Source organism: Arvicola amphibius, chromosome 4 (assembly GCF_903992535.2).
Source record: "Arvicola amphibius chromosome 4, mArvAmp1.2, whole genome shotgun sequence".
NCBI lineage: Eukaryota > Metazoa > Chordata > Mammalia > Rodentia > Cricetidae > Arvicola > Arvicola amphibius.
In genome coordinates, this window is record NC_052050.1 from 104,193,618 (window position 1) to 104,218,679 (window position 25,062).

General features: G+C 48.9%; 1 protein-coding gene across 3 annotated transcripts; it reads right to left on the reverse strand.

Moving 5' to 3' along the window:
• Positions 1-540: 540 nt before the first annotated feature.
• On the reverse strand, positions 541-24,937 carry Mau2 (MAU2 sister chromatid cohesion factor). Of its 3 annotated transcripts, none has more exons than XM_038326746.1 (19): positions 24,632-24,937; positions 17,274-17,291; positions 16,481-16,546; positions 14,566-14,661; positions 13,723-13,817; positions 11,600-11,627; positions 11,100-11,255; positions 10,140-10,286; positions 9,982-10,072; positions 9,146-9,249; positions 8,681-8,758; positions 8,350-8,415; positions 6,157-6,240; positions 5,309-5,358; positions 5,061-5,138; positions 4,858-4,969; positions 2,444-2,534; positions 1,741-1,868; positions 541-1,619 (listed from the first exon to the last, which is right to left on the reverse strand). In XM_038326746.1, exons 1-19 carry the CDS (start codon positions 24,935-24,937, stop codon positions 1,545-1,547), a joined length of 1,869 nt encoding a protein of 622 aa, XP_038182674.1. In that variant the 3' UTR covers positions 541-1,544. The 3 variants fall into 3 exon arrangements, with proteins under 3 accessions (XP_038182674.1, XP_038182675.1, XP_038182672.1); XM_038326747.1 differs by having other exon boundaries at positions 541-1,612; positions 6,154-6,240; XM_038326744.1 differs by having other exon boundaries at positions 6,154-6,240.
• Between the last annotated feature and the right edge of the window lie 125 nt (positions 24,938-25,062).

Here is a 25,062-nt window from a genome sequence, read left to right on the forward strand (position 1 = left end):
GAAGACTGGAGGAGTGATAGTCCCGTAGGAAGAGACCAGAAATACAGGTGGACTACTCACAGCTTTCCACTTAAAACTGTTAAGTTCTTGATTAAAAGCACAAGCTGCTAAAACCAGGCAACACCACGTTAAAAACTCTCCACACTCATGACATACCTTTCTTCACCTGTGTCACCTGTGGACCAAGGGAGGACAGACACATATAGGGCTATACCCCAGCTTGGCTCCCTGGGTGGCTTGTGGCTGCCTCTTAGAACCTCCTGAACCATAATATCTGTGCGTGCTGGCCCTTTTGGGTTTTTTTCTCAATCTTTAGTTAATGGACACTGTGGTGACTGCACTGGGGTCATAGAGGTTTCACTTCACTTGACCCCTCAAAACCTATCATGGAGCTTGTCATAACCCCATCCTTAGCTTTCAGTGCTTAAGACATGGTCACTAAAAGCACTCTAACACCAAGACAGATGTCAAGTTGCGAGGTTCTTGTTTGAAACGCTCTATGTACAAAATGCCCTAGAAGCAAAAAAAAAAAAAAAAAAAAAAAAAAAAGAAAGCTTAAATAAATAGGCAGGGCTGCAATGCAGACACTGAGGGGGGTCCCTGGGACCCAAGGGGCTGGAGGAAGATGAAAAGGTTGGGAGCACCTAGCCTTGGGCAGTGGCTGCCACGTGGTTCAGTGACGATGTCCACGAAGGCCTTGGAACCTTGTCCCTTCAGTCATGGATTCCAAAGCTCTGAGAAGTGGCCTTCATGGTGCCTGGGTGACAGACAGCTCCCAAGCACCATCTTCGCCACCAAAGAGAGTACCTTTCTAGGTACCACAAACTGGCAGGAACCATTGTCCCTTGACATCACTGTGTCACCCTTGGTGGAGCCCATAAGCCAAGAGAAGCTGAGATGGTCCCGTAACTGTCCTCCATGGGAAGGCCGCACAGCTGCCCAGGAAGGAAACTCCTTCAGTCAGGTCCAGCGGGACTTCTGCCTAGTACCCTGGGCCAAGAGGCAAGGAGATTGCCAAAGGCAAGGTGGGTACCCAAAGTCTCAGCTGCCATCAACTGTACATGCACACCTGGTCCCAAGCTCCTCCCCTGCACAAAGATCACCTTCCAGGAACAGTCAGGACAAGAGGCTGACTTCCAGGTCCTCAGAAGTCCCTGAGTGCAGGGACACTGGAAGAACAGCAGGATGAGGAAAGTGAGGGTTATTTCTCTACCATCAGCTTGCTCTGGCCTGGAGGCTGCTTTGTGCTGTTGCACTTAGGTAGTCGGCACCAAGGTTTGGTTGAACAGTCTGATGATGGCCCTGTACACAGATTGTCATCCTATTCAGACACAGATTAGGACATCAGTCCTCTCCAAGAGATGGCACTGAGTCTTGGTACAGGCAGGGATCAGCTGTCACCCTCAGAGGCAGATGACGGCTGCAGCACTCCTGGGACTCACTCAGCTCTGGACAACGGTGAGGGGCTGGTAGATACCCTGGTGGTTTTGTTCCCAGAGAGCTCCAGTGTTGGGTCCAAGTTGGGGACACAGGCCAGAAGGGCCTCACAGAAGGCTGGCCAGGCTGGTGTTGGGTCCATTCTGAGCTTGGAACTGCACAGGGGGTGGGCCATCTGTCCACTGTCGGGGAGAACACACATGGGTGAGCCTGGGTCCCTTCTAGGAAAAAGGGACAACACAGCCCTTCATACCTGAGGAGCTGGAGGCCCTCACCCCCATGTCTGCTCCCCACCCTGTATACCGTAATGAGGTTGTGCTCTGGGAGGCTGCAGGCCTCAATGTGGTCCTGTAGCAGCTGCTGGGAGAAGTTCTGGTGCATCTGTGCAGCCTCATGGGCATCCATGGCATTCCCGCATGCCTTGTTTAGATCTGAGAATGGAGCAGGTGTCATTGTCTAGTTCATATCCTCAGTGGCCAAACCCATACCACCCAGAGAAGACAGGAATTGCCCTCAGGGATACAAACTCATCTTTTTTTTTTTTTTTTTTTTTTTGGTTTTTTTCGAGACAGGGTTTCCCTGTAGTTTCTAGAGCCTGTCCTGGAACTAGCTCTTGTAGACCAGGCTGGCCTCGAACTCAGAGATCCACCTGCCTCTGCCTCCCGAGTGCTGGGATTAAAGGCGTGCGCCACCACCGCCCGGCTTACAAACTCATCTTGAGGCCCAGGAGGATCATCCACAAAGCCCTATAAGGAGAAGTCCCAGCTCCACCTACCACAGTTCTTAAAAGTCCCCTGGAAAGCTAGGCATGGTGGCTTGGCAGACAAAGGAACATAAATTTCTGTGAGTTCAAGGCCAGCCTTGTCTATATAGAATTCCAGGCCAGCTAGGGCTACAAATCAGACCCCGTCTCCAATAAACAAAAATAAAAGTCCCTGGAGATGCAGTCCTGCTCATGTGCTATCAGGGCCCCACAAGTATGTCTGGTAGCATTGTTCACTCTCACCTCTCAGGAGGGCCGATGACCACAACTGCACAGACATGTCTGGGATCTTGCTGGCCAGTTGCATGGCAGGCACCACCATGTTGTTACTCTCCTGTCAATCAAAAGCTAAGAATGAATTGGTGGCTTTGGAAGAGTGTTTTGACTCCACCTGCCCATTTTATGTTCTGCTGCTGCTGGACGAATTCCTATTCCAACTTCAGAGCCTACCTAAAATGGTCACCTGAAGTAGTATCGTTCACCTTGAAACAACAACAACACAACAACAACAACAACAAAAAAAAAACCAATGAGCATCCTTGCTCCTGCTCTGCACATGAGGCAATGAGTGGACCACAGTGTGCTTCCTGCTAGCTAGAGAAAAAAAACAGCTCTGAAGTCACAATAAGAAATGATTAGGGGCTGGAGAGAGCTCAGTGGTTAAGAGCATTGCTTGCTCTTCCAAAGGTTCTGAGTTCAATTCCTGGCAACCACATGGTGGCTCACAACCATCTGCAATGAGGTCTGGTGCCCTCTTCTGGCCTGCAGACATACACACAGGCAGAATAGTGTATACATGATAAGTAAATATTAAAAAAAAAATGATTAGTCAGGCAGAGTTTACAGAGTGAGTTCTACGACAGGCTCCAAAGCTACAGAGAAACCCTGTTTCGAAAAACAGAAACAAAAAAGAAATGATTAGGCTAGGCAGTGGTGGCGCACACCTTTAATTCTAGCATTTGTGAGGCAGAGTTCGAGATCAGCCTGGTCTATGGAGTGAATTACCAGGACAGCCAGGGCTACACAGAGAAACCCTGTCTCAAAGACAACTAACAAACAAAACAAAACAAAGCAAAAAGAATGAACTGTAAATTCAAGTAGGTGTCCCTGGGCCTCTGAGGGAAAGCAGCCTGTGTCAGCTAAAGGTCTGCTTCAGGAAGAAGTCACTGGTCTGATGAGAAGGTTTGTTCCTTTGAGCTGGCTTCTGTAGGCTCCTGTAGGTGGCGTCTCTGGTCTGTGACCCGCTCTACCCAGCTTCTGTGTGGGCTGAGATGCTAACCGAGAGCCCAGTGCTCTCATGAGTACTAAAGGAGTCCTGGTAAACAGTCTCCTGGTGCTGACCTAGAGTCCACCCTGAGGAACAGGAGATTGCTCTCAAGTTCAAACCATACCCCGCTCTACCTACCTAAATTGTAGGCCTGGTTTGAGGTATGTCCTGTGAGAACTCCCAGTAGCAGGACACCAAACCCTCAAACCAGAGGCCAGAGAGATGGCTCAGAGGCTGAGAGCACTGGCTGCTCTTGCACCCACATGGCAGCTCACAATTGTCTAATTCCAGTACCAGGAGATATGACCCACTTCTTCTGATCCCTGTGGGCACCATGCACACACACACATACGTGCAGCCAAAACATTCACACATAGAAAATAAGTAAATCTAAAAATAATACTGAAAAATCTTAAGCTAGATTCTAGGCCTGGTCACAGCTTAATGGGACAACCTAACCAAACCTAATGCAGCAGGGCTGCAGTCAGACCTTTACCTCCAACAACCAGAATCAAACTGAGCAGAGGATTCTCAAACCTCAGTGGGCAGAAGAACTGTTCCCCTCCTTCAGGCCTGAGGAAGAGCTGAAATATGAGCTGGCTCAATAGATGTATAGGATGGGTCTGACCCACATCTGAGCCAGACTTCTCTTGGTTATGTGGCTGTTGCTCTTGAAATGCTTGTCTCACCCATGAGGGGCTGGCATAGCCAACTTTTCCCTGCGGCTCCATGCCAGGCCCAGCTATCTCCCTAAGTTAGGCTTACACATGCAGATGGGATATTTTATGGCAAGTCATGGGAGTGGCAAACACTGCCAGACAAGCAGATTTCTGGCCCAAATCCCTCTTCCAAGTGTTTCACCCCACACTAGAATACCATCATCACATAGGTCCTGCCCAGTGACTAGGTAGCTACCCACTTAGCAGGCCACAACACTGGAAACATCAAGGCCACCCCCTGCTCTCCATGGTCAAGCTACCCTCACTGGCTGTTCACTATATTTTACCAATAAAGTGAAATAAAAAGTTAAGTTATGTGAAGTTATGTGATTGATGGTGCCACAGACATGGGAGGTTTTGACATTGTTGGTTCCACCTAAGGACCTGGCACAGTCCCAGAGGGCCATGTATTCTAGAGGAAAGGTGTGCTGAGGAGTCTACAGGAAGGAGCAAGACAGGAGGTAGCTGTCTCTCAGGTCTGAGGCTTGTGAGCCTGACATACACACCCTGGAATGGAACCTGACCCCAGGCCCCCATGCCTTCCAGACCTTGTATATTGGCAGTGTTGGCTTTCACAATATACTTTCCTGAATTCCAGGACAAGAAGTGCCAAGCTCCATAGAGGTGCTCCCCCATTCTCCATCCTGCCCACTGGCTAGGCAGGGACTCACCCTGTGATTCCCCAGCACATAGAAGATGTGACCCAGCAGCACGAGGGAGCAGGCTGTGAGGCGGTTCAGGTCCTCTGCATTCGACATCTTTAGAGTTTCTCGCAGAAATCGCCTGCACAAGGGAAACAGATGCTGACACACAGAAGCAGATGTGGCCTGAGGGAGGAGAGGCTGTCATATATGGTGCCCCAAACCAAACTCACTTGGCTTCATTGTAGCGGCCCTGGAAGAAGGAGAAGAGCCCACGTACATAGAAAGCTGCTGCTCGGAGGCAGTGTGAGCTGCAGGGAAGCAGAGAATCACAGATATAGGAAAAAGGTTTCCCAAAGGGAGCCTTTGCAGACTGTCTGAAGGATGGGGTGCAAGCAGTGTTGAGTCTGTCTGGCAGTCTGGGGCCCACAGGAGCACATGCCATCCCATGAACAATGGGGGTTGGGCACAGACTACTCACCTGACTGGGAAGCTGTGGTCTGGGTTTATCCTCTCGAGCAAACTGTACAGCTGGTGGAGAAATGTTAGTTAGTCAGGACTGAGCTCCACCCAGAGGCCAGGTCCTGAACATGCTACAGGGGGACAGGGCTTCCTCCACTCCAGTGGAAGAATATCACAGTATGCAGCATGCCTGTCCAGAACAGCCTCGAGATGGGGGTGTCCATCTGAGGGAATCATGAAGGAGAGTGAAGGTGGAACAGCATCCCTCTGATGTCCTGCCTCAAGAGTCCTGCTTCAGCTCCCTCACAAGGTAGCAGAGGCCCATCCATATAAGACCTTCTTCCCCTTGATTTGGGGGGAGGCCATGGTTCTGTGACAGAACGTTTGGCAGCATGCACGCAAGATGCCCTGGGTTGGACCCCAGCACAAAAAAAAAAAAAAAAAAAAAAAAAAAGCACAATGTGGGGTCAATAAACCTTAAGTGGCTTAGGATGGTACAGAGTAGCTGCAGGAGTGCAGCCCCAGTCCTAACCCCTCAAAAGCTGCACCCTCATAAAAATTAAACATTTGGGCTTTTCTTTCTTTTTCTCTCTCTCTTATTTTTTTGGGGGGGTTGTTTTTTTCGAACCAGGGTTTCTCTGTGTAGCTTTGGAGCCTGTCCTGGCCCTCACTCTATAGACCAGGTTGGTCTCAAACTCACAAAGATCCACCTGCCTCTGCCTCCTAAGTGCTGGGATTAAAGACATGCACTACCACCTCCCGGCATACATTTGGGCTTTGCTAAGGTCTGTGGGTGCCCTGGATACCCATAGCTCCTGGGCAAGAGATGGAAAAAAGATACCAAACATGAAGCATGTCACCTACTACCTCTTGGTGTCTATTTCCTTCCCGTATATACACACTCGCAAGGTTGGTCACAATGAAGGCCCATAGCTCCTGGTGGTTGGTGAGCTGGAATGGAAGACAGAGCATTTAGGGGGCCAGTCTGGTCACTGTCACCTTGCTGGGGCCTGACTGAACACAGAGCTATTCAAGGGCTCCTTTCCAATTCACCCAGCTCACTCCAAACCCAAGTACAAAGTGGAGCTCTTTCTCTACCAGCCACATCAGGGGTCATTTGGAAAGTGAACATGAAAGCTAGCTATCCTGATCCTGTCAATGACCAAGAGTGGATAATGGCAAAAGATGGTCTCAACATACAGCCCAGATGGGCCTGGAATTCTCTATCCTGCCTTGGTGTCCTGAGTGCTAGGATGAGAGGCTGCAACCACCCTGGCTTTTTTTTTTTCTTTGCAAGCCAACAGATGCATACCTAAGCCTCGAAGCATGTTAGGTGTGTTCTCTGCCATTGAACCACAGGCTGTGGGACATTTAGTTGGCCAAAAGGGGTATACTGCTAGGTGTGGTGGTAGAGGCCGGTCACCCCAGCATTTGGGTAGCTGAGGCAAGATCAGAAAATCTTTTTCTTTTGGATTTTCAAGACACATTTTCTCTATGTAACAGACCTGGGACTTGCTCTGTAGACCAGGCTGACCTCAAACTCAAATTCACATGCTTCTGCCTCCTGAGTGCTGGGATTAATGGTGTGCGCCACCACACCCAGCCAGGCAAGATCAGAATTTAAGGGCAGCTTGTGCAACTGAGATATCCTTTTTTAAAAAAAAAAGATTTATTTATTTATTATGTATACAGTGTTCTGTCTGTACGCTTGCAGGCCAGAAGAGGGCACCAGATCTCATTACAGATGGCTGTGAGCTACCATGTGGTTGCTGGGAATTGAACTCAAGACCTCTGGAAGAGCCATCAGTGCTCTTAACTTCTGAGCCATCTCTCCAGCCCCCTGAGATATCCTCTTAAGAACTATGAGCAGGGGCTGCAGTTCAGCAGTATAGCACTTGCCTGGCATGTGTGAAATCCTGGGTTTGATCTCCAGTATGGGATTGAAAGGAGAAAGAATATAGAATTCTAAGCAGTCCAGATCCCCGCAGTGAGCACGTCCAGTGATGTACAGGGCCTTCAGCAGGCCGGGCACACAAAAACCCAGAGTACCCTTCCCTGGCCTGAGCTGCAGCAAGCAGTACTGGGCTGTCAGTTGTGAGCAATAGGAAAAGCCTCAGTTTGAGGGTGAGGTCCATGTCTGCCCTAGCTCATCCCCTCCCATGGATTCTCCAAAAGGCCTCAGCATATGACTTCAGTATTGTGCTGCTAGGCCAAAGCCATATGGAGAAGTAAGACAACCACGAAGAATGTGAGGCTCTTGGCATTGAAGAAGGGCCTTGATAGTACAGCAGAAGGACCTGAGGCTAGAACCAGTGGTGTTGGCAGCCAGTTGGCTCTTCACATAGCACCCACATACATGTAGACCACCAAGGAAAGGAACCCTCATCCCAGTCAGAGAGATGCCCCAGTCAGCCACCTTGCTCAGAGAACAGAATCCTGCTCATTAAAATCTCTACTGGGGGCTCCCTGGGGGAATGGGTCAGTAGCCCCCATTTCCTGCAAGGACATTGATGCCAAGATAAGGGACATTCTTCCCTGGTCCTGGGTCAGGTGGGCAGAACTGGGAAGTAAGCTGGCCCAAGAAGCATCTGGGCTGCTCTAGGAGAAATGGACCAGCAGGAACTTGTAGGCCAGCAGCCTAAGGGTATAGGTGCCTTGTGTGAGAGCCCCATTCCCTGAAGTAAAACCTGTCCCTGAGCACCTATTGAGGAACTTAGGTACATCCAAGGCACTGGTCATGCATACAATGTGACTCTACATAACTTTAGAACCAATTGTGACCCCAGGAGGACCATAAACCGACACAGCCTGAGGGTGTTCTGGCACTTACCAGGTGCCAAAGTGGCCACCCAGTGTCCTTATGGCCCTGATACATATGTCTGTCCCTCCTATCTGTCCAGGGTATCCAAGAACCTTCACCCCATCAGCTTCCACAGTGTCAGGCTGACTGCAGAGAATGTAGGCTCAAAGCCTACGGCTCTAGCAGCAGACCTAAGCAGTCTCCATCCTCACTGAGGGATACCCAATTTGACATATTGCTGCTCCAGGAGTCAGCCTTACCCGCAGGGCTGTGGTGAATTGGGCTTCAGCATTGTCCATGCAGTTCACAGAGACACAGTACAGGCCCTGAAAGGACAGGGATAGATGTAGGGCAGCTTTAAGAGTGACCCTGGACAAGTACAGTGTTTACCTGGGCCTCTGGGATGAGCTTCATACTATTGTAAAGGTCACCCCTCCCCTTGACAGAACAAAGCTCACTGGGAACATCTGGATACTAACTGAATAGTATCACAGGGGTATTTATTGGGACATCCAGATTCTTTCAGGGTGGATCACACACATTCTGGGCTTGGGATTCTGGAGTAGGGCCTAGTACCCAGGGCACACTTACCAGCAGTGTGTGTAACTGGGCAGCATGGTTGGAGAAGAGCCGGGGGGACTGTTGGCACAGCTGGCAGACCTGGGAAATCTGAGGAGAGAATGGAGGTCACTGCCTGCCCTGGGCCCAGTATAGACTCAAGGCTGTAAGACACATTTGCCAAACTAGGGTCAAAGTCCTAGAAGGAGAAGCTGTCACAGGGAGGAAGGTGACCCTCATCTCCTTTCTCCTTGCCCAGCTTCAACTGAGTACTTTGGCTATAAAGTGACTTTCCAATGTCCTCAGGAAGGTGGGCATCCCAGTCACATCACAGTGTTCCCTGAGCATGCAAGTTTAGGGAGCCAGGTCATTGGCTTTATATTAGATTATACAGTTCACTCTGCTAAAGCAGTGACAGTGAGGTCACTGCACCCTCCCCTCTTGACACCTGTGCCCCTACCCATGTCGGCTCCCACCATCCTGCTCTGTGCTTGCTACCTCCTGTAGTGCGGTGGCCTTGTGGCCTGTGACGAGCCGGCACATGATGATATGCTCTAGCAGGATCACTTGGAAGGATGACAGGATGGGGCTGCAGTCCAGCACTGGGGACAGGAGACAAGGATGAGCATGTAGGCATGGTCCCACAGGGCCCTTCCCACACATCCCTGCTACAATCCCTTCCCATCTAGATAAAGACATAAGCTCAAGCCAAGGCCACTGTGAAGTGTCCCAAGGCTGAGAAATCCCCACTGGGTGGTACTCAGGTACAGCAGGGGCTTAGCAAGTACAGGTCCTGGCCTGGACCCCAGGCACCAAAAACCACAGGACACTCTAGGCTGAGGACTATGCCATACACAGGTCAGTTCTACAGAGGCTGGCACAGCAGCCACCCCAGTTAAGAGCTTAAAAACCTGCTGAGAGGATTCGTCAAGATGTCTTGAACTGTGCATGCCTGGGCCAGGATCCAAGCTATGAGGAACCTAGGCAGTTCTTGGCAGTTCTGCACCGCTCTCCTTAGAAGAGGGGCCTAATCCTTGCCCGATCCAGCTTAAGGGAAAGAGAAGTAGTTCCACAGGCTATGGTGTCCCAGCTCACTTCTCCCTTCAGCAGTGCTGAGGAAGGCACAGGACCAAAGTGGTTTAGAGCAATACTAAGGCCGCATGCAACCTGAGATGCATAAAGTAAAGCATGTACACAAAACCCCCTGACTCTGGAGGCTTCAGAACAAGTAGGTAAGGGATACCCTGGCCTCCCTGGGCATGGACATGTACTAATGTCAAGGACAACTTGGAGCTGCTGGGATTGTGTGGGATCCCCACCCAGGTGGCACTTACTCTTGAGCTTTTCTAACTGCATGAGTGCCTTGTCTGTGTATTTCTGCGCCTTCTCCAGGTAGCCAGCCTGCATCGAATGCATCACTGTGACCTGCAAGGAAAGCGGGCGGTGGTCACAGGGCCCTCTCCCAGCCCAGGCCCAGGGTGGTGGGACTCACCAGGTAGACGAGAACGCACATATGCTCCTTGGGCAGCCAGTGGAAGAGGTCAGCAGGGTTGCTGGGCAGGATCTCATCGTCGTGTAGCGTGGAGATGGTCTGAATGCACTGCTGCAGCTGTTTTAGGCATGGCTTGACACTCTTCACCTGCGGTATGCATGCTTCAGCAACATACCTCTGGAGGCCTAGCAATCTTGCCCAGCTCCTGCATGGGGGCCTTCCTGTCCATGAGTCTACCTTACCAGTTCTAAGCTACTCTTTGGCAGGGAGCACAGATCCTGGCTGGGTGACACTTGGCTTCCCACATATAGAAGCCTTGTGGGCATTACAGTTTCTACCAACCCTCCTGTCTGCCATCCTGAGCCTCTCAGGATAGCTGTGGCTCTCAGCAGTCAAAACTAACCCATATCTGCCATGTTTTCCATGCTGTATGAAGAGCTGTGCCTAACAGAAACACAGGAAAGCCTTTACTAACAATAAGCTCACTGAGCACTCCCTGGTCCCCACAACACTGTCCCAGTACCACAGAGGGGGTGCAGTCAGTGAAACCATAGGAACAGGCAAGGGCCAAGACAGGCAAGGTGGCTTTCATTCATCATAGGCTGATGCCATCACAGACACAGGTGTCAGGTCTTCAATGCAGCCATGAAGCCACACCAAGGTCCCTACTAACCCTCACAATGCTGCTGTAAGCTGAGAAAGGAGAGCCTGCTACACGACTCCCCTAGAGACCCCCCCAACCATGTGTGCACTCAATGGATGTGGGGCCACACATTCTTACTCAAATGAGAACAGAGCCACTAAAATAAACTCTGTCATCCGAGTACCCTCTACCCTTGGGTGGTTGAACTGTACCCGTGCTGGAGCAGGACACTTGCATCTATGTAAGTGCACTCACTAACATGCACCAATGAGACGACATCATAAGCAATCCCTCCCCTTGTTTGAGAGACAACATACCTGCCCAGCATCCAGGTAGTGGGTCACCTGCAGCACCAGGAAGAAGACACGCAGGGATTCCTTCTGGATGGGGTTGCCCTGCCAGTTCTCCACAATTTGCCCACACAGTGTGAGCAATGGGTGCACCTCTTGCAGTTTGCGCTCCATCAGCAGCAACTGGAAGGGATGGTGAACGGGGCAACACTGTCACCAGTACAACAGCTTAGGAACCTCCCCCCAGATGGCAGAGCTGGGAGCAATAATGTCAAGAATGGCAACGCTCGCCTTTAATCCCAGCACTCGGGAGACAGAGGCAGGCAGATCTCTGTGAGTTTGAGGCCAGCAGCCTGGTCTACTTAAAGAGTTCCAGGACAGCCAGGGATACATACAGAGTGACTTTGTCTTAAATAAACAAAGCTAGATACAACAAAGGAACTGTCCATGTGGCTCCACAGTAGGCTTCCTCAATAGCACACCTACCACCTTATGCCATAGAGCTGCACCCACCAGTCTTGACTTACCATCCCCTTGCTGAGCAGGAATAGTGCCCTGGAAAAGAGACAAGACATCAGGTTTGAAGGACACCAGGAACCCTGGGGATCAAAAAGGCTGCCTCTCAGGGAGGTGTGCTTAATAATATAACCTTTTAGTGTGCTGCATTTTGTTCTCATTTATATTTATGGTATTTTGGGGAGTGCATGAGGCTATTCTCATGTAACTCAGGTTGGCCTCAAATGGTATACAGCTGAGGATGAGCATGAATTTTTTTTTCTGGGGGTTGGCATGCTGGGAATTGAACTTAAGGTCTTACACTGTCACTATACTCCCAACTTAACTTTGAACTTAAAAAAAATCAACTGGGCATGGTGGAGCACACCTTTGATCCCAGCACTTAAAAGGCAGAGACAGGTGGATGGATCTTTGTAAGTTCAAGCCCGTACTGGTCTATATATGGAATTTCAAGACAGTCAGAGCTACATAAGAGAAACTTTGTCTCAAAAAACAAAGAACAGCCGGGCGGTGGTGGCGCACGCCTTTAATCCCAGCACTAGGGAGGCAGAGGCAGGCGGATCTCTGTGAGTTCGAGGCCAGCCTGGTCTACAAGAGCTAGTTCCAGGACAGGCTCTAAAAAAGCTGCAGAGAAACCCTGTCTCGAAAAACCAAAAAAAAAAAAACAAAAAAAAAAAAAAAAAAAAAAAACCAAAAAAACCCCACAAAGAACACAAATACACACACACACAATTTACTTTTGTTATGTCTATGTGTGAGTGCCTACATGTGCAAATGCATCCAAGGAGGCCACAAGGGTGCCACGCACCGCGCCCCCGTGTCTGCGTTCGGTGTGCTGGCACCCAGTTACTGAGCTTCGGGCAAGGGGCAGGAGGTTAAAATACACAGACACACACAGACAGCGAGATAGCGACACAGGTCATCCTTGAATTCCCCAAGAATGCCCCCTTTATCGTGTTCAGGGGCAGATTATATAGAGATAGCCACGCCCCAGCCAAACCCACCAGAAACCACTCTCCTGCCATCAGGAACTCCTGAAGGGCTCATGCTCAGAGCAGCTGTAGGCACTCAGATCAAGGGATTACAAGAAATTCAGGATCTGGGGTCTCAATGCTCCCAACACAAGTTCAGATAACTAGGAACTGGAGTTACAGGAAACTGTGACTTTCATAATGTAGGTGCTGAGGAGTAAATTTGGGTTTGGAATGCTCTTAAACAATGATCCACCCCTCTACTTTCTCAATCTTCAACTTGGGATCCTTTTTCTTTGGATCCTCCACCTTCAGCACCTATTATTTTACATGATGCAGACATACCTGCTAGCATTACAAAAGGTCAGAGGGCCAAGTTCTGGGCAGAGTAGAAGATGGTACCCTCAAATCGCCTTAATGCTCCAACATAGCAGATATGGGTGTGGCACAGAGGATGCATGAAACAGGAACTGGCTTGGGCTGTCACCACCTCACCTATGAACTGGATTGTGCTCTCCCGCCCAGGTCCCTCTCTGGATTAAGGGTATAAACTCATAACATTGGAAAGGTCAATGTTCTCCCCTCTCCTCCTCCACCAGGGTTCCTATGACCTGCCCTAGCCCCCACTCCTTGGACTTTCCCAAGTAGATCTACATACATGGTGAAACTGAGGACAGGAACTCCCATAACAGGGCAGTTCGTCTCTCATACCAATGCTAGCCCACTTTACTTTGCCTCACTCTTCAACAAGTGCAGCATGCAGGTGTGTGGACAATGAATCACAGCTGGCTGTCAAGGAGACCCTATACAATAAAGCCTGGACAAAATCTACCAGAACTCCCCATTTCAAGAGATTTGGAAACTACATGTAGAAGTGCAAATCTGTCATGCCAAGGGGAGGCTGAGGCAGGAGGATTAAAGCAAGTAGCTGTATCCTGAGATACAGTAGTGACAGACAGCCTGACTCAAAAATATCAGAGAGAAACTGCCAGTACCAGCTCTACCAGTGAGATTCTGGCCCTACCTTCCCTGCTAGCAATTCATGTCTCATGAATTGATAGGCCACTCGCTAAGATTGACTATATGGTTCACAACACCAGAGGCCATGTTTAGGGTCAGTAGTAGGATAGCTGAGCAGGAGGAAAAGGATGGGCACAGCTTACCGTGTATATTCAGATCCCACCACTCGGGCATACTCAGCCCCCACGCCCAGGAGGTCACAGGCTGATACCAGGTCCTTCTCCAGTGTGTGCAGTTGCTAAAGAGGAGAAAAAGCAATGACCACAGCTGTCAATGCCCGTCCTTAGAACTTGCCCCGGTTTGGCTGAGCCTCCTAACATCAGCACAGTCACTGCAGTGTGGGTTTGGAGTTCAAGCACCAAGACAGCCATCAGTGATAATACGACTCATGCTGTCACTTCAGCTTATTGGTGCCCAGAATCAGCAGTCTGGGCACTCAGGCAGACCCAGTGCATACCAGGTGGGTTACTAGGAAGGACTCCAGGAGCAGGGGAATAAGGATGCTTCAAATCGGAAGCTTGAACAACTGAAAGAGAGACCAAATGCAGCTAATCCCTGGAAAGGCACATGCAGCTCCTTGGTATAGAGCGCAGCTCCCTTGCACACAGTGTCATGTAGCTGCCCAGCCCACTTCCTTAGCTGTTGGCAACAGCACATGGGAGGCTGCAAGGAGACAATGTGAGCACGGGAACCTAAGGGGACCTCTTGGGGGAAAGGTTCTGAAGTCCAGTATCTTTGGCTATGTGGAGGATAGGGCTGCATCACAGGAGACAGGAGACACGACAGATGGCTAGGTCAAAGGCAGACAACACCAGCAAGGGGTCATCCAGGTGCCCCCGAGGTAGAGGTGTAGACAGGATGAGGGAAGAAAAGGTGATTGAAGAGTGGAACAACCTGTCCCCAGATGGCAGCCAGGCTCCCAAGGGGAGCCTGTGTGACTGGTACTTGAGTTCATGCCCTAAGGTCTCATTCGCTCCTGTACTCACGGCGAGCTGGAAGAGGAGGCGGCAGTGCCAGTATGGCGTCTGCTGTGAGATCTGGATGGCTTTCCGCAGCAGTGGCTTCGCTGCATCCACAGAGTTCTGAAAGGAAACGGTTTCAAGTTCAAGGAGGACAAGCTAGCAGTCGCACTGGACTCTGACTCAGCCACTGTCACTTGATGGGATGAGGTGGGAATGCAAGTACTGTATACTTGCCACTTGGGGAGAGTCTACATGCTTCTGAAATCACTTCTTAATAGGTGTGATGGTTTACACCTGTTTTATTAACGCTTGGGACTCTGAAGCAGGACTGCCTGTGAGAGCAAGGCCAGCCTAAGCTACAGTGTGACACTGTGTCAAAAATTTTTTTTTTTTAAATTTAGAATATAAAAGCCAAGCATGGTGGATCATGCCTTTAATCTCAGTATTAGGGAGGCAGATCTCTATGCGTTCAAAACCAGCCTGGTCTACATAGTAAGTTCCAGGACAGCCAGAGCTATGTAGAGAGATCCTGTCCCCAAAAGAAAATAACAAAAAAACAAACCAACCTCAAAAAAAAAAAAAAAAAATCAAAAAAAGAAAACCGAACAAAAAGTTTAGAATATAATATAAAATATAATAGCTTCTCATTCAGACAGGTATGGTAGGCAACTTAGGTTGGGATCTCAGTACTAAGGAAGCTGATACAAGAGGTATGGATCTGAAGTCAGTTCAGGTTACACAGCAAATTCTAGGCCAGCTAGGGGTAGGTACATAGTGAGACTGCGTCTCAAAAACAACTTAAAAAGTTATGTATAGGGGGCTGGAGAGATGGCTGAGAGGTTAAGAGCATTAAGGTTCTTCCAAAGGTTCTGAGTTCAATTCCCAGCAACCACATGGTAGCTCACAACCATCGGTAATGGGGTCTGGTGCCCTCTTCTGGCTTGCAGGCATACACACAGACAGAATATTGTATACATAACAAATAAATAAATATTTTTAAAAAGTTATGTATACACATACACACACACACACATTTGGTATTGGGCCTGGTGGTGCACACCTTTAATCCCAGCACTTGGAAGGCAGGCAGGTGAATCATTATGAGTTTGAGGCCAGCCTGCTCTACATAGCCACATCTATGCCAGCCAAGACTACATACTAGGACCCTGTCTCAAAACACCCCCACAAAAAAGTCCAACAACAGAAACACCAAACCCAAAACCACACACACACACACACACACACTTGGGAAAAGTAGAGAGATGGCTCTTGCTTGGGTTCAGTTCCTAGCACTCACACGGCAGCTCACAACCATTTGTCAGTCCAGTTCCAAGGGATCTCATATCCTCTTCTAAACTCTGGACAACTGGCAAGGATGTGGTACACTCACATACACGATGTATTTATACCCATAAAATATAAATAAATAACAACAAAATCTGAAGGGTGGAGGTGTAGTTTGGTGTTAGAAGGCATCTATTTAGCAGGCTTAAGGCCCTGGTATCCCCTGGACCACAAAAAAAGATACAAGGAAAAGTTGCACCTTTAAGAATACTGAACAAGGGTGTTGAGTCACTTCTATTGCAGTAGGCAGTATACACTGGGAGGGGAGAGGCACAGGACCAGAGCTCAGTGGCAGTGTCTTTCTAGTACAGGTGAGACACTCACTGGCTTCTGTCCCTAGCCCTGCATTAGTAAACACAGCAATAAAAGTGTGAGAAAGCCATACACAAGCTCTATGCACACACAAGCTGCAGCACTCCACAGAAGGGCTCTGAGCACCTCGTGGTTCTGGTGTTTGCAACAATCATGGGGTGAGTTCCCAGGGTCTCTGAGGGCTGAACACAATGTGAACTGCTACCCAACTAGAAACCATAACCACCCGCTAGGCCCAGGAGACGGGGAGACTTCGCTTTCAGAACCAGTAACATGTTCTCACCTCTTGACAATACAGCTCTGACAATAGGCTTGCTGCCTCAAATTTAACATCTTCAAACTGTGGGATCTGGAGAAGGCCAGCTAAGGAAGTACAATGCAAAGATATCTTTGTTTATCTTGTTTTTTTTTTTAAAGATTTATTTATTTATTACGTACACAGCATTCTGCCTGCATGTATGAATGCACATCAGATTTCATCACAGATGGTTGTGAGCCACCATGTGGTTGCTGGGAATTGAACTCAGGACCTCTGGAAGAGCAGCCAGTTCGCTTAACCTCTGAGCCATCTCTCCAGCCCCTGTTTATCTTGTTTTTGTTTTAGAAGACAGGGTTTCTCTGTGTAGGCCTGCATGTCCTGGAACTCACTGTGTAGACCAGGCTGGCCTTGAACTCACAAAGATCCACTTGCCTCTGCCTCCCTAGTCCTGGAATTAAAGGCGTGCATCACTATAGCCTGGTGCAAAGTTCTCTTTAAATGGGGCCACAGTGCCAATGAGTTCTCCTCCTCCACGTTATAGGGCAAAAAGAGGAGCCACGTTGGGGCAGGATGAAGACCTTGCAACCCAGAGTGGTGGCTGGCTTCCGGGGCAGTGAGGGCACATGGTACGCCAGGGAAGGGAGGGGTTTCTAGTTTTTACCACTGGCTTTTCATTCAAACAGAACATTCCCTCAAGAGCACAGTACAGGGCCTTGGGGTATGGCTCAATGGCAGAACACTTGCTTAGCAAGCCCCACGCCCTTGGTTCCACCCCTAGCAGGGCACACCCCAACACACACAAACAAGAAAAGGATACTTGCTGTGATATCAACCACTGAAAGAGAAAGAAAAAGGATTAATTAATTTTGAGGCAAATGCTTGGTGCCTGGCTATGTGGTTCATGCTGGGGCTGGCAATCATCCCCAAGAAGTGTGGGGAAGCGGTGTGTGTGCTTGCTTTCCCTATAATCTGATCGTGGGAATGGAAGCTGCCTATGGTAGCTGCCTAACAAAGAGGGGATTTATCCTTCTAACATCAGACAAGAAGCTAATGCTCCCACATACTCCAGGGAGGGGATCCCACGGTGATCTTGGCCACATTCCACACCTCAGCAGGGATGATGGTCTGGCAGAAAGCTTGGACATTCAGCAAAGCTTTACTCAAGAGTGAGTTACAATAGGGGAGGGGTTGGTGTATGGGGACAAGTTCCTCCTGAGGAAGTAGCATATTAAATAGGCTTGAAGAGGGCAGAGCTAGCCTCAGAAAGGAGTGCCAGTGTGGACAGCAGCTGGTCAACCTGAGAAGGTACACTGAAACATCTTCAAAACAAAACAAACAACAACAAAAAACCCTGGTTAATATTATTACTGTTCTTTTTTTTTTTTTTTTTTTTTTTTTTTTTTTGGTTTTTCGAGACAGGGTTTCTCTGCAGCTTTTTTAGAGCCTGTCCTGGACCTAGCTCTTGTAGACCAGGCTGACCTCGAACTCACAGAGATCCGCCTGCCTCTGCCTCCCTAGTGCTGGGATTAAAGGCGTGCGCCACCACCGCCCGGCTTATTATTACTGTTCTTGCAGAGGACTCATCATATTGGCAAGTTCACAACCACCCACAATCCCAGCTTCTCAACACCTTTAGTCTCCACAGGCACCTATATTCAGGAGTGTACACACAGACAAAAGAACACACATAAAAATAACTAGCTGGGTATAGTGGTACACACCTTTAATCTCAACACAGGAAGCAGAGACAGGTGGATCTTTATGAGTTTGAGGCCAGACTGGTCTACATAGTTAGCCAAAGCTAAACAGTGAAACCCTGTCTCCAAACAAATAAGTAAATAAATAAAAGTATTCGGAGGACCAGTTTTGACTTAGGGAACCACTGTGTCTCAAGCTACATGTTGCAACAGGTTCCTAACTAGTGTGTCATGCAGTGTACAGTCATTTGGATCTTCAGGGACTTCCTAAGAACACACCTAATACTGACCTGCTACCCTAGGGTCCAACAAACAGTTACCAAATAACTAACATTTATTTGAGAGGAGCCTGACGGGTGTGGACAGGTGGACTGGGCCCTTGAACATCCCACTGTCTCAAAAGGCCATACAAATGGGGCACTTGGTGTTGGGCTTTGAAGGCTGGAGTAGGATTTGAGTGCAGGGCTCTGCAGGAAAGGGGAAGTAAGATGCTCCAGAAAAGCTAGTAAGAAAGGAACCAAGACCTGGACTAGCTGGGGTGGCAAGGCTGGCTGCTTAGCGCCACTCATGCAGCAGTGGCTGGGAGTCCACCCTTGGGTGTGAAGTTTGACCCAGTAGGGAAGAAGTACCTGCCCAAATTATTTTTTTTAATAAAAGCTTACTTATTTATATGATTTCTTTAAACGTATGCATGTGTGCATGCATTCAATAGCCCATGAATGTGAAGGTCAGTTCTTTTCAATCATGCTCTTCCACTTTCTCCCTTATTCCCTTGAGACAGAAAGTAGGCGCTAGCAGCCAGCAAGCCGGAGGCCCCTCAGCAGCCACAGCACTGGGGTTCTCAGTGGGGTAATGTGCACACGCCAGCTCTTTCACATGGAGACTGAGACTGCACTCAGGGTCTCATTCTTCAACAGCAACAGTTTTAAACCAGTGAGCATTTGCCTAGCCTCATGTTTTTTGGTTTTTGAGGCAAGGTCATGGCAGCCTTGAATTAATAGTATCTTTTTTTTCTGCCTCAGCCTCAAAAGTTCTGGGAGTATACAGGAGTATACCCAATTGACAGGGTTCTTATTCACAGAAAACAAAGTAACAAAATAATAATAATAAAACAAAACAAAAAAACTCAGATCTTCTAAACCACCAACTTGAGTAACTACTGATTGCTACAATCATGACTGGAAACAGAGGGAGCTTCCCTAATGTCTTGCTATGGGCAGCCAAAGCTCTGGAACAGCTTCCAGGCAACACCTGGTGGTGGGCATAAAGAATTCAGTAGAGGGGTGGACAAGATGGCTCACTGGGTAAAGGTTCTTGCCACCAAACCTGAACACCTGAGAGAGCAGACTTCCACAAGTTGTCCTCTGACCTGCACACATGCTCTGTGTACACACATGCACACACTTAACAATGTGAAAAAGAAAATAAGGAGGTCTTTATCCCATTGGTTCACTGAGGATCTAGTGAGATGGAACTTAACAAAGGGCTGACACATAACACTAAAAACAGTATTTTGAAGATGACGTGGAGGAGGCAAGCAGCGGGGATCAGAATGAAAGGCGATGCTGACTTTAGTTCCTTAATTCAGAGGGGACAAAGAGAGTGCGAGAGAGGAGAGAGCAGAAAAGAAAACAGGAAGAAGCACAGGTTGTTATCCATGGAGCTGCTCTGCATGATAGCTGAAGCCTGGGCATGGGTTTCTATCCCAGGCCTATACAGCATGGAATCTAGTATGATCAAAACCCAGGAGAGAAAGAGCTGCTCCATCTGAGCCTCGGGCATCAAGAGAGAGGGAAGAGACTCTTAGGCCAACAGGGGAGTAACAGTGCCTGACCAGTGGAAATGGAGTTGTTTTTCAGGTCAGATGAGCAAAGCCATTATCACAGAGCAGCTGGGGCAGGTGCAGCACAAACCTATAGCCCAACATGGAAGCCCAGGAAGGTCACTCAAGCCTGGGTGATTGAGACCATCTTGGCCAACTCCACCTAACAAAGCAACCCACAGAAAGCCAGTCATCAGCAGGGTGTCTTCAACCAGGCCAAAGACTAACTGTAGATGCAAAAAACAACAGTTCCGCTCTTCTCTGCAGCTTCCAAAGGGGAGCACCTAAGAATGGCATTGCACACTGCAGGTCCAGAGACAAAAGGGATTATGAGATCAAAAGAACAAAGTTTGAGGTGGCAGAGTTAGGAGTAGAATGCACACAGTAGGATGCATCTCAAGTGTGCAACAAGAACCTAGGTTCAATCCACAGCACTACAAATTAAATAAAGAAAGTTGGAAGATGTTCATTCAGTAAGTACTCCCTGAGTTTTGACAGCCAGCACCCACATAAACAAGGTGCTGTGCTGCAGGCCTGGAATTCCAGCTCTGGGAAGCAGAGACAAGAGGATATCTGGGCTTATTGATCAGTCAGTCTACCCAACTGGTTAGCTCCAGGTTCCGTTTTCATTCCTGTCTCAAAACTGAACGAGAGAGGCTGGAGAGATGGCTTAGAGGTTAAGAGCACTGGCTGCTCTTCCATAGGTCCTGAATTCAACTCCCAGCAACAACATGGTGGCTCACAACAATCTATAATGAGATCTGGTGTCCTCTTCTGGTGTGCAGGTGTACATGCAGGCAAAATACTGTGTATATAATAAATAAATCTCTATAGCTCTGGCTGTCCTGTAACTCATAGGACTGGCCTCAAACTCAGAGAGACCCGCCTGCCTCTGCCTCCAAAGAGCTGAGACTAAAGGCATGTGCCACCATCACCCAGAATAATAAATGAATCTTAAAAAAAAAACTTAAGGTCCCATAAATACACTTTAAAAGGATGGTTTCACACCCCTATTCTCTGTCCTTCTGACACACACACACACAGAGACAGAGAGACAGAGACAGAGAGAGATAGGGTGAAATTTTTGGCCTTCTCTTATTTACAGGATTTCTCAAAACCCCAAGTGGTACTAGGAAGCCAGGGTAAGACTAACACTCCTGGGGTTGAAGAGATGGTTCAGCAGTTAAAAGCACTGGTTGCTCTTCCAGGGGACCTGGGGTTCAATTCCCAGCTCACAACTGCCTATAATTCTAGTTCCAGAGGATCTGCCACCCTCACACAAACACACATTCAGGCAAAACATCAGTGCCATAAAAACAAACAAACAAAAGACTAACACTCCACCTCAATTTTCCCACATACCCAATCAAATCATGACAAAACATGGTCTCTTTCTCAAAATACCTTATTGCTCCGAACTTACCGTATCTTGTTGCTGTATACTTGGTTGATAAGGTGACTGAACGACACAGAGCTGTGACTAGACATCAGGCACCCATTGATGGGCTGCTGAATGCAGCACTGCAGTATTGTACTTGATACCTGAGATATTCGCTAAAGGGTACTTACAGGAGAGGGTCAACAGGTGGTACTAGCTACAGAGTGACCATGCTGACAAAGGTCAGCAAGGGAAGGAGGGAGCAGAATGCACAATTTCAAACCTAAGAACCAAAGCCAGGTGTGGTTTCTAAAAGAACCTAATTACACTTTTAGTTTTTTAAAGAAAAGGGCACCTTGGTGTGTGGCTCAGATTAACCTGGAATTCCTGGGCTCACTGAATCCCAATTTCAGGGCTCTAAGTGGCTTAACTATGGTCTGTGTGTGATTCATGTTAGTATTCTTTACTGAGTGGGTCCAAGAGAGGAGAGAATAAAGCTCATAGCTGTGCTTTGGGGAAAGTGCAATGAAAATAAATGAAGGGGCTGGTGATACAGTTTAGGAGCAGAGTAGCTTACGGACAGGGTCAATGGGTCACTCCAAGGGGGAAAAAAGGGGTTATACATGCCACTTTAAATGAAACTCACTCAGATTTTGAGTGGAGGAGTAGTTGAGATTAACAGGATTTCCAGGTACTGAGCTGGGGTGACCTATGAAGGGCACCATGATTCTGTGGGAGACCCCTCAGGAGTCAGGTTTCTGTAACAGCAAAGGAAAGCACTCACAAGTTTTTCAGTTACTACTCTCAAAGCCAAGAGCTAAAAAAGAGCAACTGCAGGCATGATGGCACAGGCTGAGTGGATGAAATACAGGATACATTGACACCCAAGGAAAAAAGGGAGGGAGGGAGGTGGTGGGATTAGCTGCTCTGAACAAGAAAGAAAAGTTTTAGAAGCAGCCAGGTCCTGGCAGTCTCCAGCCTACACCTACACTAGAGCCTGGCCCTTGGCAGGATCATCTCACTCACTACTGCCCTGGCCTCTCCAATCCACTGATGGCCACATGCATTTCTTGTTACTGACCTGAATCCCAGAGTGGGTTCACTGGCTTGCACCATTCAAATGTCACTCTCACCCAAATAAGAGACGCCCACATACCCACTCTCCCAACGGGCCAACATCAACTCTATACTTCCTGTGGTCCAATTCATAGCTCTCATAGTATCAGGTTTATTGACTGCTTGTCTCACTAAAGAAAACGCTTACATGGGTAGTGACTGTTGCAGTTAGCTAATACCCAGAGTCCAAAACAGGCTTGACACTCCACATCAAGGGGAACAAGAAGCTCCTTGATGAATGAAAGAAAAAGCAAAACGAAAGAACAAAAATAAAAACAAAACAAAAAACTTCACTGACACAATAATTGCTATCTTGGTCTAATATGGGAACTGGTGATCATTAAACTGAAGGGGCTAGAGAGATGGCTCAGCAGTTAGCAGCACACAATGCTCTGCACAGGACCCAAGTTCTCTTCCCAATACCTCCACTAGGCAGCTCACATACGACTTTGACTCTAACTCTAGCTCCAGAGGACTCAAGGCCTCTGACCTCGGTGGGCACAACATTTATATGCATACACTCACACACATAATTTAAAATAATTAAATTTTTAAGATATTCACAAATTTAATTTGAGCCCAGATTTTTCTCTTTCTTTCTTTCTTTCCTCCCCCTTCCCCCTTTTTTTGATATTTTTGAGACAGGGATTCTTTGTGAAACAGCCTTGGCTGTCCTGGAACTCACTCTGTAGACCAGGCTGACTTTGAACTCAGAGAGATCTGCCTGCCTCTGCCTTCCCAAGTGCTGGGATTAAAGGCGTGCGCCACCCCTGCCTGGCTCCAGGTTTTGTTTCCTTCCTTCATCATCAGAGTCTTCTGTGCAGCCCTGGATGTTCTGCAACACTCAGATTTGTGTGCCTGTCTCCTAAGTGTTGGGATTAGAGGATTCCACCACCACACCCAGCACATTTTATTTTTAAAATTAATTTTATTATTTGTGTGTGTGTGTGTGCGTGTGTGTGTGTGTGTACAGACACATGTTGAGGTCAGAAGACAACGTTTGGTAATCAGTTCTCACCTTCCAATGTGGGTTCTAAGGATCGAATTCAAGTTATTAGGCTTGTGCTGCAAAAGCCTTTAACCACTGAGTCTTCTAGCCAGACCTTCTTTCTTTCTTTGAGGCAGTCTTGCTACGTAGCCCCCTTGATGTGTTCCCCTTGTGTTTATCATCCTCCTGCCTCTACCGTGAGTGCTTACAATCTAGGCATGAGCAACTATACCTGGAATCTCAGTACCTGATTGCTGGGAATTCTGAGGCCATTCTATGCTACATAGTAAGGCCCACCCCAGCCCCCATAAACAAAAACAAAACCTCATGGAGTGATCTTTGCTAAACCATATCACCTCACTGTATTGTTTCACTCCGGAAAAAAGGAAGTTAGTTGTCAGTGAGGATTAGAAGTGTACAGCCTGGGAAACAAGGATTCTGAGCCCCTCCTGAAGGCAATTTCCTTAGTCTGACTAGGTTTGACTGCGGGTCATCACATTTAAAGACCTGAGATGACCCAAGGAGCTCCTTCAATCAGAACAGAGATAGGTGAACGGCAGAAAGGAGGCGGAGGTGTGAAAGGGACGGTTTCTATGAGAAGAAACATGTCTACAGCCACGGAATATATTGAAGAGAGGAATGACAGCTACCTCTTCCAATTCTGTGAAGCACCAAGTTGTCACAAGACAAAGTGGAGATGAGTGGGGACTCCTTCAAAGACAGAGCACACTACGTGGCAGGAGAAGGCGGCACCAACGGTGGGACCGACCTCCAGACCCTTGTGGAGCAACTGACTCCGGGGTCTACATCCTTCGCTTCCTCACAGGACAACAATGTTCAACCTCGGGCAGGGTCTCAGCTTCCCCAGTAGCCTTGGCACAAAGGACAGACTGGAGACCCAGACAGCTGAGGGGCACAATTCCAGGTCCTGGGACCAAGAACGAGCTTCCAGGCCGACGCTCGGGGCAACGATCCCACTGCCATCCAAACGAGATCCCCGACGCGGGAACCCCGTCCTGGCTAAGGGACACTTCCCCCGGTCCTCGCTGAGAGGGCGTGGCGGAGTCGCGTCTGTCACCACAGGTGAGGGCGAGGCCTTCGGGAGCCCCAAACCCGGTGGAGGCGGAGAGGTCGCCCCTTCGCCCCCGGCCCGCCCGCCGGCCCGCACGCTCACCGCCTTCTCCAAGTGGCTGCGCGCCTGCTCGCTATTCTTCGTGTGGTGGTAAAGCACCGAGCCGAGCTGCAGATGCGTACGGGCCTCGATCCGCTGAGGCGGCTTGAACGGAAACACGGCCTGAAGGCAGTGAACGCACAGGCGGATCTTGGGCGGGCTGGACGTGCGGAAATGCTCGGCGAACCCCAGGAGAGCCAAATACCACGACTCGGCTGCCTCGGCCTGCGCTGCTTGAGCCGCGGCTACCTGCGCGGCCGCCGCCGCCTGCGCCGCCGCCTGCGCCGCCGCCGCCGCCTGTGCCGCCATCTTGGCCTGCACAACAACAAGCCGCCTCCACAGAGAGGCGGAAGCATCTCGAGGGGCGGGGCCTAGCTATCCTCGCGGTTCTCGCGAGAACTTCTGCGCAAGGTATTCTGGGATTCACAGTCTAC